Here is a 13,243-nt window from a genome sequence, read left to right as displayed (position 1 = left end):
TAATAATAATAATAATAATAATAATAATAATAATAATAATAATAATAATAATAATAATAATTATTTTCCGCCTGCAGTTGCCACTGGGTGGATTGAGTACCTCAGTGGTTGCTGTTGCCAGTCCGAAGTCTGGATAAAGGAGGAGGGTTGGCAAACCATAAAATAACAGCCAGGAAACATCTTGAGACAACCTCTAAGGCTCATACCTTAGTTGTATCCATGAGACCGACTTCGATCGATCTCCCCACTATCTTCAACTTGTTAGCATGATGGAAAAGTCAATTGACAAAACAATTATCCCAGGCCCTAGTACAAGTACTAGCTTATCTTGGTCATCGGATTCTGGGAACTGAAAACATCATGTGGGAATGAATCGAAGCTGCCTAAATCTCTTCCACCGAAGCAAAAACATTTCATAGCTACTTTAAACATCAACACATTACTTAAAACTGGCAAATTAAAACAACTAACAAACATATTGGACAAATTTGACATTCAAATTCTTGCAATACAAGAAACTCTATACGCAAACGAAAATCACATGGAATCAGGGAACTACAGAAAATTTATAAAGGGAAGCTAGCAATATCCTTCCCCAAAATTCCATTGCAGTTTGGCACAGCCTTTGTAGTCACGAAAATCCTTCAATTTCTAGTCTCCTTCTGAAAGAATCTCACTCCTTTCGATTAAATTAGGAAACAAAGCGTACACATTAATCAATGCCCTATGCTCTCACAAATAATCACAATTGGAAAAATCCATGTAAAGTAGATGAATTCTGGGAATTTCTGGAGGAAGTTTCGAATAAGATACCAAAACACCCTGTCAAAACACTGTTAGGAGACTTCAAAGCACAAATTGGTAAAGAAAAGAAATTAGGAGCATAGTAGGATTATTATGGTTTATGAATTTCATTTTCCGTATTAATAGATTGGATGTATAGGCAAGAAATGTGTTTTTCCACCAATCAATACACGATTTATTGTAAATAGATTACACTAGTACCGGTTTCGGCTCTTAACGGCCATCATCAGCTAGTATATGATTAGTTTCCAGCCATTAGACAAATTCACAAGTTGTTATTGTGTTAGACATCCGGATGTCTAATGGGGGATGAAAATGTAATATACAGTAGCATGAAGTTAAAATATTTGTAGTCAAAGGTAAAAAGTTACATTGAGTTAGAACATGAGTATACAGAACACATTAAAACATATGGGCCACAATATAAAACACTTAAAAAGTTTTAACACATTAAAATGCTTCTTAAAATTCATGTTACTTAGCCATTCTTTTATCTTCTGTGTGGTTCCTTTGCTTCTATTCGGTTTAGCTGTGTGAAGTAATCTTCGAGAATGTTCTGAGGCTGATAAGTGTCATGTTGGTATGGACCTTCGTCATGAAAAAAAAAATTTGTGTTATATGATCCAACTGTGATGTACTCTAGTAGATTTTAATATAATAAACTGCAGGTCTTGAGTTTGAATGTAGAAGCTGTTGGTGACAACACTTCTCTCGTCTATGTTCCTTTGTGTTGTAGTCTGTAAAGATAAGCTAATATAAGTATAATGTATGAATGAAGGAATGCCTGGTGTGTATATGGAAAGAGTACTTACTATTGTTGTTGTGGAGGTCTTGTACCAATAAGTCTGAAGGCTTGCTGTGTTCTACTACGAATGTGCCTGGGGATCATGTTAGCTGTGGAGGGGGATGTAGGTGGAGGGGAAGAGGGAGTGGCTATTGGGGAAGTAGGGGCGGGGTCGGGCTTGTGATTCGTTGGTTTGTTAGAGCGTGTGTTTACTATTTTGAGGTAATCATTCTTTAATGCCGGAATGGCTTTATCAAAAATGATACTGGTTTTCTCTGTAATATCATTAATGTTATGATTGGGATTAGCGTATTGGTCCAAATTAGTATAGAAATCTTCGGTTATGTTGGGCAGGGGGCTCTTAGAGTTTATGTTTAGTATCGTCATATCATTATTGATGTCTGTGAAACTATGCTTAGATTCTTCTACATGTTGGCCTTTTTCTCTATTAACACTATTGAAAGCTTTCACTAGATCAAGGAATATCATCACCAGATGTTTTCCATATTCCCACTGTTTTTCCATCAGTAATCCCATGGTAAATAAAGGGTCTATCATTAACCTGCCACTAGGCAAGTTGGCCATATGGTTAGGGGCCCACAGCTGTGCGCTTGCATCCTGGAAATAGTGTGTTCGAATCCCACTATCAGCAGCCCTGAAGATGGTTTTCCGTAGTTTCCCTTTTCACACCAGGAAAATTCTGGGGCTGTACCTTGATTATGGCCAGGGCCACTTCCTTCCCAATTCTAGGCCTTTCCTATCCCATCGTCGGTGTGGCGTAGAGCAAAATTGTACAAATATTGACCTGCCCTGTCAAAATCCATACTGCTCTTCTTCTAAATTTCTTTCCATCATTCCTCTCATCCTCCTTTCTATTATTCACTCCAATATTTTGGCTACCTGTGTCAACAGTGTAATTCTTCAATAATTGTCTAATTGTCACATTTCTTAAATAGTGGTACAGTGGAACCTCAATATCTCGAATCGCCTTGGGAAGTAAATTTTTATTTCGAGTTATCTATATTTTGAGATATAGAGAATACTGTTTTTGGGCATATGTAGCACATAATTAAGTCATAATGTATCTATGGACTTATACTGAACACAGTATTTTTAAAAGTATTTAAAAATATACAAACAAACTCGTACTTTACGGCATCACTTTAATTACAACCCTTATTATAGTAAATTATTAGGACAGAATACAGTACATACATTAGTGAAACAAGAAACACACCTTCGTTAACACCTTTGGAAAAACTCTGTTAATCTCTTCTGTTTTCGTTACTGTTAACCTTCTTTTGTTCCACATACTTTCCCACATTTATTGCTGTGAAAACACTTGGTCATCTAAATTAGACTGACTCTGTATGTACAATCAAAGAATAGTCACTGCACTTAACATCTGGTCTGCTGACGGTACAGGGGAAGGCAGCTCCAACTCTTCTTGTTGGAAATCTTCTTCTTCTTCTTCTTCTTCTTCTTCTTCTTCTGACAATATCCGTAGGAGGTTTGGTCACTATAACGTCATTTACATTTTATGTAAGCCTCAAAATCAGCTTTGCAGTTAACAAGCTGCTGATACTCTATCCATTCTTCAGATATAGGAGTGACTTTCCCCTCTTCGTGTTCTGAAGCCACCTTTCAAGATTTTTTTTTTTTTTTTTTCTTTTTTTTTTTCAGAAAAAGTTTAATTGTTTCCTGCTTCACATCAGCCCACAATTTACTCAGCATTCTTATTGATTATAGTCAATTAATGTCTTAATGACTCCTCAGATTCAAATCCTCTCAGAATTCTTTGAACAGCGATCTTCCTATGGAAATGCTTCAAGTTTTTAATCACCCCTTGGTCCATGGGCTGTAGTTTGATGTTAAGTTCGGTGGCAAGAAAATCACGCGCACTGCTTTTAACTCCTGAACGAGCATCTTGGGATGAGCAGGGTAGTTGCCTATGAAAAGAACGCTGAAACTTCTTGTGAATATCACGCAGCGAAGATTTGTAAATGGAGTTTGTCATCCACAACTTATGGGGTTGCTTTCATATGTGATGGGTAATGAATTAACACCCGAGAAACAGTGAGGCTTCGCTGATTTTCCAATTACTAGAAATTTTAGGTTTTCAGTTCCCGTTATATTAGCTTCCAGCATTAATGTAACCCCTCCTTTACTTTTTAACTTTTCCTCACAAACCACAAATGCTGTATTGCACAGTTAATGTTGTACAAAATTTGAGTTGCAGAGTATTTTTTGTTTCATGGAGGAAACGTTTGCTTAGAGAAATAAAGAAATTCGTGTAACCAAATTTTGATTTATAGAGAGATAAATACATGAGAAGAATAGGACAAACAGCCAGAAAATTGAAGTTACTTCGAGAAACTGAAAATTCAGGTAATGGAAGTTCGAGATACCAACGTTCGATTGTATTGCTACACCTTTACACCAATCATAAGGTACTTGCTTTTTCTCCATATACACAACTTGCACTCTATAGAACCAACGTATACCAACAGGTCCTGCTGCCTTTATCATTTCCGTACATATTTCATCCAACCCTGCTGTTTTTCCTGTTTTCATATGTTTAACAGCCATTTCCACCTCTACCAATGAAATAACACTCTCCATTTCTGGATCATCCTCATTTACCACTATACTCTCTTCTGCATCATTTCTCACATTAAGGAGTTTATCGAAGTAATCTTTCCACCTATTCTTTACCTCCTCTCGGTCTGTTATTACATTTCACTTGTTTTGTGTAGATTTCTTATAAATCCATACAACATCCTTTTCCCACCATTTACACCTTTTTCCAACTCTTGTGTGAATCCCTCCCAACATTTTTTCTTTTCCTCATTTACCACTTTTTTACACTTCTAATTTCCTGAAACTTATTCTTACTTCCTCTTTCCCTATCTTTATTCCATTCTTGCCATGCTTTCTTTCTTTCTTTCTTTTTTAAACAACCTCTTTCATCTTTCCATTTCACCAAGGTGTCTCCTTTTCCTTTACTCTGGCTGAATTTCTACCACAAATCTCTGTACAGCTTGATCCATTCTTTTTCTGCACTTTCCATTTCTGATATAAGGATGTACTGTTTTAATTCCTCCTGAAATTTCTCCCGAGTTGCTTTATCTTTTAATTTCCATACTTTTATTTTCTTCTATCTTATTTATTTTACAGTGTTCTCACAATTTTACCTATTTTCAATTTTGCTACCACTACTCTGTGGTCTCTATCAAATGCCACACCTGGGTGTATAATTGATCTTGTTTTACTGTGTGCCATGTGATTATTAATAATAATACCTTCTTTTTTTAATATTATCTCTTGAGGGATCTTGATTTCTTACTGAACCCATTACCTTGACCTCCCCTGACACAGCACATAAGTAATGGAATGGAACAAAACATGTGACAAATAGAGTCATATATAAAAAGTTACGAGAAGAGAAGAAATGAATATAGAAGAACTGGGATTGATGAGGAGACAACCTATCTATTTGAAGACGGCAGTGTATAAAGGCGTGGAGATTGTCCTTGTGTCCCTTTCTGTCACTTCATCTTCCAATGCTGACCTATATTGTGTTTATCCTATTCATGTTCCTATCCTTCTACTGTATATACGACTTCACTTATAGGATACATAACTTATCAAACCACTGATCATGTAATGGATAAACAAGAACTAATAAAGTAAATAGCAGATTCTGTCTACTCTCCATTCCCTGTTGCCCCCAAGCGAGGTGAATGATCACATAGACTAGTATGCCTGCACTAAAGGAACAGCACTCAGACTGGCTTATACTAACGACTTGATATGAAGTGCACCAAAAACTTAAACTCTAATATCTTAGAACATTCAGCCTTAATGAAGAATAGACCATATCAGCATGTTTTAGGAAAAGAGGTAAAGGAGCAGTTTCCTTTTAACGAGACCAGATCCTTCTCTACTGAAAAACACTTCAAATATTTAGGTGTGATTTTACAGCCTCATGACAATGTATTCAGCTGGTATGTAAAAGGCGAGAGTTCAGTGCAGCCATTAAAGCAATTACAGAAAATTGTCAGTCAACATGGCCACAAACCTTCTTCAAGTGAAGGTATCCACCAGTTGCTATATATGGGCTACAAAAATCTGGCCACACCTCACAGAGAGACAGCTGACAGACTTTTCTCAAAATGGTTCTTGGTACATCCAAATTTACACCATCATGTTTGGTATACATTCTAGCAAGGGAGCAGTTTTATATAGAGAAAGTTTGCCTCAAGATGGTGCTGCCAGTCAAAATGGGCTAGACCCAGCAAGAATTACCGTAGTTATTCAAAGAACAGATAGGAGGAGGGATTTCTATGCCACTGATGCCATGATATTCCAGAAAAGGAAGCATATAATAATGAACAGATATGCTGTGCATGGCTTCTACCATTTAATTTGCAGAACTCAAGAATGTTGTCACCCAGGTCCAGTTTGCATTTGCAAGCACTGCAGAGAGCTATGTGGAATATATCACATCATGATTCATAGGTTGATTCACAAATCCCTCACAAAATAATGCAGTGCAAAATGAAAATTTGCTATAATTTTCCTTTTTATGTTTAACATATTATTAAATATTGTATTTTATATGGCTATTAACTGCAATAAATATTTCATTCATAACTTGGAACATGAATGGAAATGCAGCAAGAATATGATATTTCTTTTATTTATACCAGTATTTCTTTTGTATTTATTTATTTATCTATCAGAAAACTGTCTCCCATTTCAGATCGTTCCACTGGACTCTGTATACTCTCAATTGTTTTTACAATTAATTTTGTACATTTTTTTCCATTTATATATGTGATGGACTAAAATTTGGCATGATTTCTTCATCACTACTGTGACAATTCGTGTCAGAATGGGCTAAAACCCACTGCTAAAAACACGACTATGATTTGGTATGATATACGAAGTGTGTTCAAAAAAAGACCGAACTGTGGCTAGAAAAACTTTATTATGTAGCTTACATCATTTCACAGACTGTCCCCTTCAAAATAGTCCCCTGCACTATCAACAGCGTGTTGCCAACGTTTCTTCCACTTTTGGAATGCTTCCTGGAATGCACTTTCTTTGATGGCGCGAAGTTGCCTCGTCGCATTCTCCTTGATCTCTTCAATGTCTTGGAAACAATGTCCTTTCAAGGTGGTTTTCAATTTGGGGAATAAGAAAAAGTCTGCTGGAGCCAAGTCGGGAGAATAGGGCGGATGGGGCACAACAGGAATTTGGTGTCTTGCCAGATAACTGCGGACCGAGAGAGAGGCATGTGCTGGCGCATTGTCATGGTGCAACATCCAGGATTTGTTTTCCCACAGTTCAGGCCTCTTCCTGCGCACAGCATCTCTCAAATGCGTTAAAACATTCTGGTACAGTTCTTTGTTCACTGTCTGGCCTCGGGGTACAAACTCATGATGGACAATGCCTTTCCAATCAAAAAACACAATCAGCATCACCTTGATGTTTGAACGACTCATTCGTGCTTTTTTCAGTCGAGGAGAACCTTTCCCCACCCACTGTGATGATTGCCTTTTGGTTTCGACATCATAACCGTACACCCACGTCTCATCTCCAGTGATGATGTTCTTCAGGAAGTTGTCATCAGCATCTGCGTTAGCAAGCATTTCCTGACTGATGCTGACTCGGTTCTCTTTTTGATCGTCAGTCAGCAAACGAGGGACAAATTTAGCACTGACTCGCCGCATCTGAAGTTTTTCGGTTAAAATTGCATGACATGATCCTACGCTGATGCACACCTGATCAGCAACCTCTCGGACTGTCAAATGACGATTTCCACGAATCACTTCACGAACTCTCTCGACATGGCAGTCGTCTGTTGATGTGGAAGGTCGCCCAGGCCTAGGGTCTTCAGTGACAGACGTTCTACCGTCTTTGAAACGTTTAAACCACTCGTAGCATTGTGTACGACTCATGCATTCCTCCCCGTATGCTAGTTTCAACATTTCAAATGTTTCCACAAACGTTTTCCCAACTTTGAAGCAGAACTTCACGCACACGCGTTGTTCCTCAAGCTGTTTCATTATAGAATTCGATGAACATGTGACACACGCAATCACTTCAGAGGCTCTAACTCAACTGATAATGCAGGCAATGGAATGCGGAAAGCAGCGGTCTGTTGTCAGAAGTTGCCGCTAGGCGCCGCCACAGTCACAACTCGCTCAATGTTGCGGTTTGCGCGCAATTTACAAAGTTCGGTCTTTTTTTGAACACACCTCGTACATTTATGAGCAACAGAATTAGTATGAATAGTAGCATGTAGCACCCACTTTTGTCCGAAAAAATGGGGGCATGAGTGTGACGTGGACTCCACAACACATCAGAAGCATTGGGGAGACATGCTGGTCTATGACCACTGCATAGCCTCCTACAATGCATTGAGGTTGGTCAGAAGGGAGTCCAGAGCACTCAGATTCCTCCTGGCAGCATCTCAACTGTGTTCGATTGGACTGAGACTGGATAACACTGGGAGCTAGACAAGCATCCCCCTGTCCAAGGAGCATCCACTGAAATGGCCAAAATTCAGGAGCAATAGACTAGTGCATTGTCTTACTGGAGGTGCAGGTCTCCTTCAGGGTGCTGGAGGTGAACAAATGGGTGGACGTGAACAGACAGCAGGTTCCTGTATCGTCTGCTAGAGAGATTTGTTAGCAGGTACACCAGGGGCCTCATTTCATCCAAAGTCAACAGTCCCACCACTACTGGCCAGAACTCTGGCAAGAAGGCTTCTTTGCCTCATGCACTTGGTGATGCATTTCTACCCTATCTTTGGTATGTACCATCTGATACTTCAACTCATCTGTCCAGGCAACCTTTTACCACATTTCAAAAGTCCAAAGTTGGTGTTCTCTTACCCATGTCCACTGATGTGTCTTGTGATGTGCATTAAACAGATTTACACCAGTGGGATGGTGGCTTCTGTATCTTATTGCAAAGAGATTGTTCTGGATGACATTGTTCCTAAAACTTCATTGTTGTCCAGTATTTGAGTCTGGGAGTGATCTGATGCACTACACCTAATCTATACACTCTTACCTTACCAGCTAGCCGACAGTGACACCTGTCATCAACACACTGCACACTGAGGCAGTTCATCCTGGCGGTAGTGGTTTTGCCTGAATCCACATATTCAGGATACACCCTTGACAAGTGTGATGTGGGAAACCCTGTGCTGCACGACTTCAGAGATCGAAAGACCCATATTTATGGCAAAGACATCCTGTGATAAAATATGCTGATATGTCATGTCCAACCTGCCCTGTGGTGCCATGGCCTCACATTGGCCATGTGAGTTAAGAGCTGAGTACAGGCCTGACAACATCGTAGTCACATTCCACACCATACAATTACAGTCACCGAACTGACCACACTATATTTTCTTCAAAACGGCTGTTATCTCTAATTCAATTGCTCATTAATGTATGGTATGTTATATCAACAATTCCGTGGCAACAGTGATGTCAAGTGAGTCAAATGAGATGAAACCTAGGAAGACTGCATGTCAAGTAGGAAATATGAAATTAGAGCTGGCGGACTAGGATGGTAGTACGGTGAGAGAAATTGATTCAAGGCATAACAAAGCTAATTCAGTGAGATTATAGTGAAAGAGGCTTGGCAACAAATCTAAGAAAATGAAATAGTAAAATAATTATTACAAAAATATTACCTTTCTTCTTTTTCACCAGTCAGAGCTTCCAGAAAAGTAAACACAGCAACTTCCAAGGCTGCACTGCTCGACAGACCTCCTCCTAATGGCACATTTGATGATATGACTGCATCAAAACCTGGGACTTTGCCTGCAGATAAACATGAACCATTAATTTTACAGAAAATAAAATAAATGAAAATTTTACTAATCTTTTTAATCACAACAAACTGTAAATAACTGTTCTGATAGATTAAATAAGATGGTTGATGAGGTGAATACAGCTTATTTGAACTGGTTCTCTTTTCTCTACTTAACCATTTAAAAATACATGAACTTCATGTCAACCACTGGCTTTACTTTTTGGTTAAAGTGGAAGTAATTTTTCTTTTTAGTTCTGATATAGTTAATATATAAATTTGAAGTTGAAATGATTACTAGATTAATAAAACTAGAAAACATCTCAAAAATGAACCATTTAACTAAAAACAGAATGACATGTTTCACTGTTGAAAGAACTGTGTCAGATTTTATCAAATCACACATTATTATTATTATTATTATTATTATTATTATTATTATTATTATTATTATTATTATTATTATTATTATTATTATTATTATTAATTGATGAATATTATGAACAAGTATAAAATATATTAAAAATTAAAATTATGATAGAATTCTGTGTTCACTGTCTTAATAATTACAGAAATATATTTGAATGTAAATCAAGTATGCACTCCATCTCCTGTATTTCCTCTCCTATCAGTTGTCCAGGGTGGACAAAGTTACACGGGCCCTGGCGTCATGCCAGCCAGCCGGCCTTGCCGTCCATTACACTCTGGTGATATCACAGGTTTTTGTGGAAATGTACATAAAAATCTATTGGTTTTGTTCGGACTTGAAATAATTTTCAGAAATAATTTTGGGATGTATATAACACACACAGCAATTCCCACCATATCACAAACATCAGCACAGATCTTAAAATTGCCGGCTTTAACTTATTTCTGAGTAATTAACTTCTTTCAATAAATTCACTTCTGTCTGTGGATGTACTTTCGACGGTTGAACAGACCAATTATAGCATGGAGTAAGCATCCACACAGATTGCACAGAATTGTTGGAGGAGGGCGTGGTTGTGCTGAATGGAGTTTTCGTGCCTCTCTCCTGGCCTCTTCACATCTGCGTCATTCCCCTTCAAACAGATTGACAGCAGCACGGATGGTCCAGTGCCAAATTTGTAGTGCCAGCGGGGCTACATGAGGTTGGTGCCAGAACAAAGTTCACCAAACAGGACTTGGCATGGAAATCTGGTATCACTCATCCGAGAGACATGGCCAATCCACCTAAGCTGATGACCAATGATGGGCGATTATATGCTCTTGGCATGCACTTTTTCAAGAACAGCAATGTTGGTGACATCATCTTCCCTTTTGATCCTAACGATGGATGAAAGGTTTCGTCAGTGGAAGCGCTCAAACTTTTTCAAGTCATGTCGGTAAAAGGTCCAAGTTTCATAACAGTACAGCAATGCTGTGATGACAACAGCGTGGTGCACCATGAGTTCTGTCTTCACGGTCAGGTCTTTATTCATGAACACCCGGTGTGATAGTCGTCCAAATGCTGAATGGGAATTCTCTGCATCTTGCTCACAGTTACACTGCACAGTGGTCTACCTGCTCCAGTGGAGTATCTGAGATGGAGACGTTGAAATGTGGAAGGGTTGATTGAGCCTGGTGAAGGTTGTGCCAGGACCTAGGTCTTTTGAATGTTAATGGTGAGACAAAAACAATCACATGCACTCTTGTAGCAATTAACTGACTGTTGCAATTCCTCTGGTGTGAGCCTTCAGGAGCTAAGTCTTGCTAGGTTGAAAAGCCCTCTATCGAAATGATACCTAACCTCCACACCTGGCTTGTTCGTAGAAGTTTAAAGTAGCATGGCAGCCAAATATAATGAAAATAGTGTTGGAGCAAACACACACCCCTGTTTCAGTCCACGAGTAATAGGAAATTCATCCGAGATCCTATTCTGATGGCAAATCTGTCTGGTCATGCCATCATAGAGGGCTTGAACCAGATCAACAAAACGATAGGACAGTCAAAGTGTTTCAATACCGCCCACTTAGCAGGTCTTTTTTTTTTTTTGCTAGTTGTTTTATGTCGCACCGACACAGATAGGTCTTACGGCGACGATGGGACAGGAAAGGGCTAGGAGTGGGAAGGAAGCGGCCGTGGCCTTAATTAAGGTACAGCCCCAGCATTTGCCTGGTGTGAAAATGGGAAACCACGGAAAACCATTTTCAGGGCTGCCGACAGTGGGGTTCGAACCTACTATCTCCCGAATACTGGATACTGGCCGCAATTAAGCGACTGCAGCTATCGAGCTCGGTAGCAGGTCTTGGAACAGAGTCAAATGCCTTTTCCAGATCAGAAAAAACTAAGAAGAGAGGATTCTGTAGCTCTCTGCATTTTTTTAAAAGTTGCCTTGCACAGAAGATCAGATCAGTTGTGCCTCTAGAAGATGGAAACCCACACTGGGACTCTGGGAGGACTATTTCAGAGATAACCTGGAGATGGTTAAGTAGAATTCTTGTGAGAATTTTGCTTACAAGAGATAGTAATGATATTCCGCGACAGTTGCCACAAACACTGCGATCACCTTTCTTGAAGATTGTGATGATAGTGGCATTTTTTAATTTGCTGGGTACTTCCCTGACTTTCCAAATTTTGAGGATGACAGTGAAAATCATCGTTTTGAGTGAGTGACCACCAGCTTGAATTAATTACACATAGAAAATAATAGAACATTAAATATAAAGGAGGCAATACAAATACTCATCACAAAAAAAAAGCCAACCGTAATAATATAAACAATCACACACACCTAAAAAAAAATTTCCACTATTCACTCTACTAAATTAAGAGAGACTGTAGATGTTGATGAAATGGGAAGCCTAATCTTGAGGACAGAATTCAACAGTATTTTGAGAGACCTAAATAGGAACAAAGCACCTGAAATTGATGAGATACCCTCAGAATTACTGACTGCGTTGGGAGAAACTGGCATGGTGAGGTTATTCCATTTAAAGGGATATAGCAGAAGTGCCATCCGATTGTTGACAGAATGTTGTTATACCTATTCCCAAGAAAGCAGGTACTGTCAGTGAGAAAACTACCACAATATTAGTATATCTCACACTTGCAAAATTTTAACATGTATTATTTACAGAAGAATGGAAAGACAAGCAGAAGCTGAGTTGGGAGAAGATAAGCTTGGCTTCAAAAGAAATGTAGGAACACGTGAAGCAATCCTGACTTTATATCTGTTCTTAAAGGACAGAATTAAGAAGGACAAGCCCACGTACATGGATTTTGTAGATCTACAAAAGGCATTTGATAATGTTGATTGGACAAAGCTACAGTATATCTGTCAATCCGTTCTTCTTCCTGTCCATATTTGAGATTCTGGAGGTGACTGGGATCTGATACCAAGAAAGAAAGAACAGGTATCTACAATTGGTACAAAATACAGTCTGCAGTGATAATGGAGGGCTATGAAGAAAAAAAAAACAGAAGCAGGATTCCAAAAAGGAGTGAGACAAGGCTAAAGTTTATCCCTTCACCTTTTCAGTGTTCATATAGAACAGGCAGTAAGGGAAACCAAAGAGTAATTTGGAAAATGAATCACAATCCAAAGAAAGGAAATCAAAACTCTGAGATTTGCTGATGATATTGTTATTTTATCTGAGCCTGCTGAAGATCCGGAGAAATTGCTGAATGATATTGTGACCGTTCATGTCACCTATGGTGTGTCATGATATCCAGGGGATGAAATATGCCTTTTCAGCGTCATTCTACAATAAAAACTGCCCAAGTTAGAATTTTTCCAACCACTCCGGGACACGCTTTGCAGTATCCAGAGTCGCGTGACCCAAATCTAGTCGCTGGTAA

At 38.8% G+C, this 13,243-nt stretch overlaps 1 protein-coding gene across 9 annotated transcripts in view; it reads right to left on the bottom strand.

Annotated features, from left to right (window-relative positions):
- LOC136876361 (galactokinase) overlaps window positions 1–13,243 on the bottom strand; it is a 323,016-nt gene that overhangs the window by 246,075 nt on the left and 63,698 nt on the right. For all 9 annotated transcript variants that reach the window (XM_068228397.1, XM_068228395.1, XM_068228398.1 and 6 more), the window contains one exon: window positions 9,306–9,435. In XM_068228397.1, the coding sequence (XP_068084498.1) occupies window positions 9,306–9,435 (130 nt within the window). The remainder of the gene's footprint in view (window positions 1–9,305; window positions 9,436–13,243) is intronic.

Source organism: Anabrus simplex, chromosome 6, assembly GCF_040414725.1.
Source record: "Anabrus simplex isolate iqAnaSimp1 chromosome 6, ASM4041472v1, whole genome shotgun sequence".
NCBI lineage: Eukaryota > Metazoa > Arthropoda > Insecta > Orthoptera > Tettigoniidae > Anabrus > Anabrus simplex.
The sequence above is the reverse complement of the archived record's forward strand: the minus strand, read 5'-3'. Positions and strand labels throughout refer to the sequence as shown.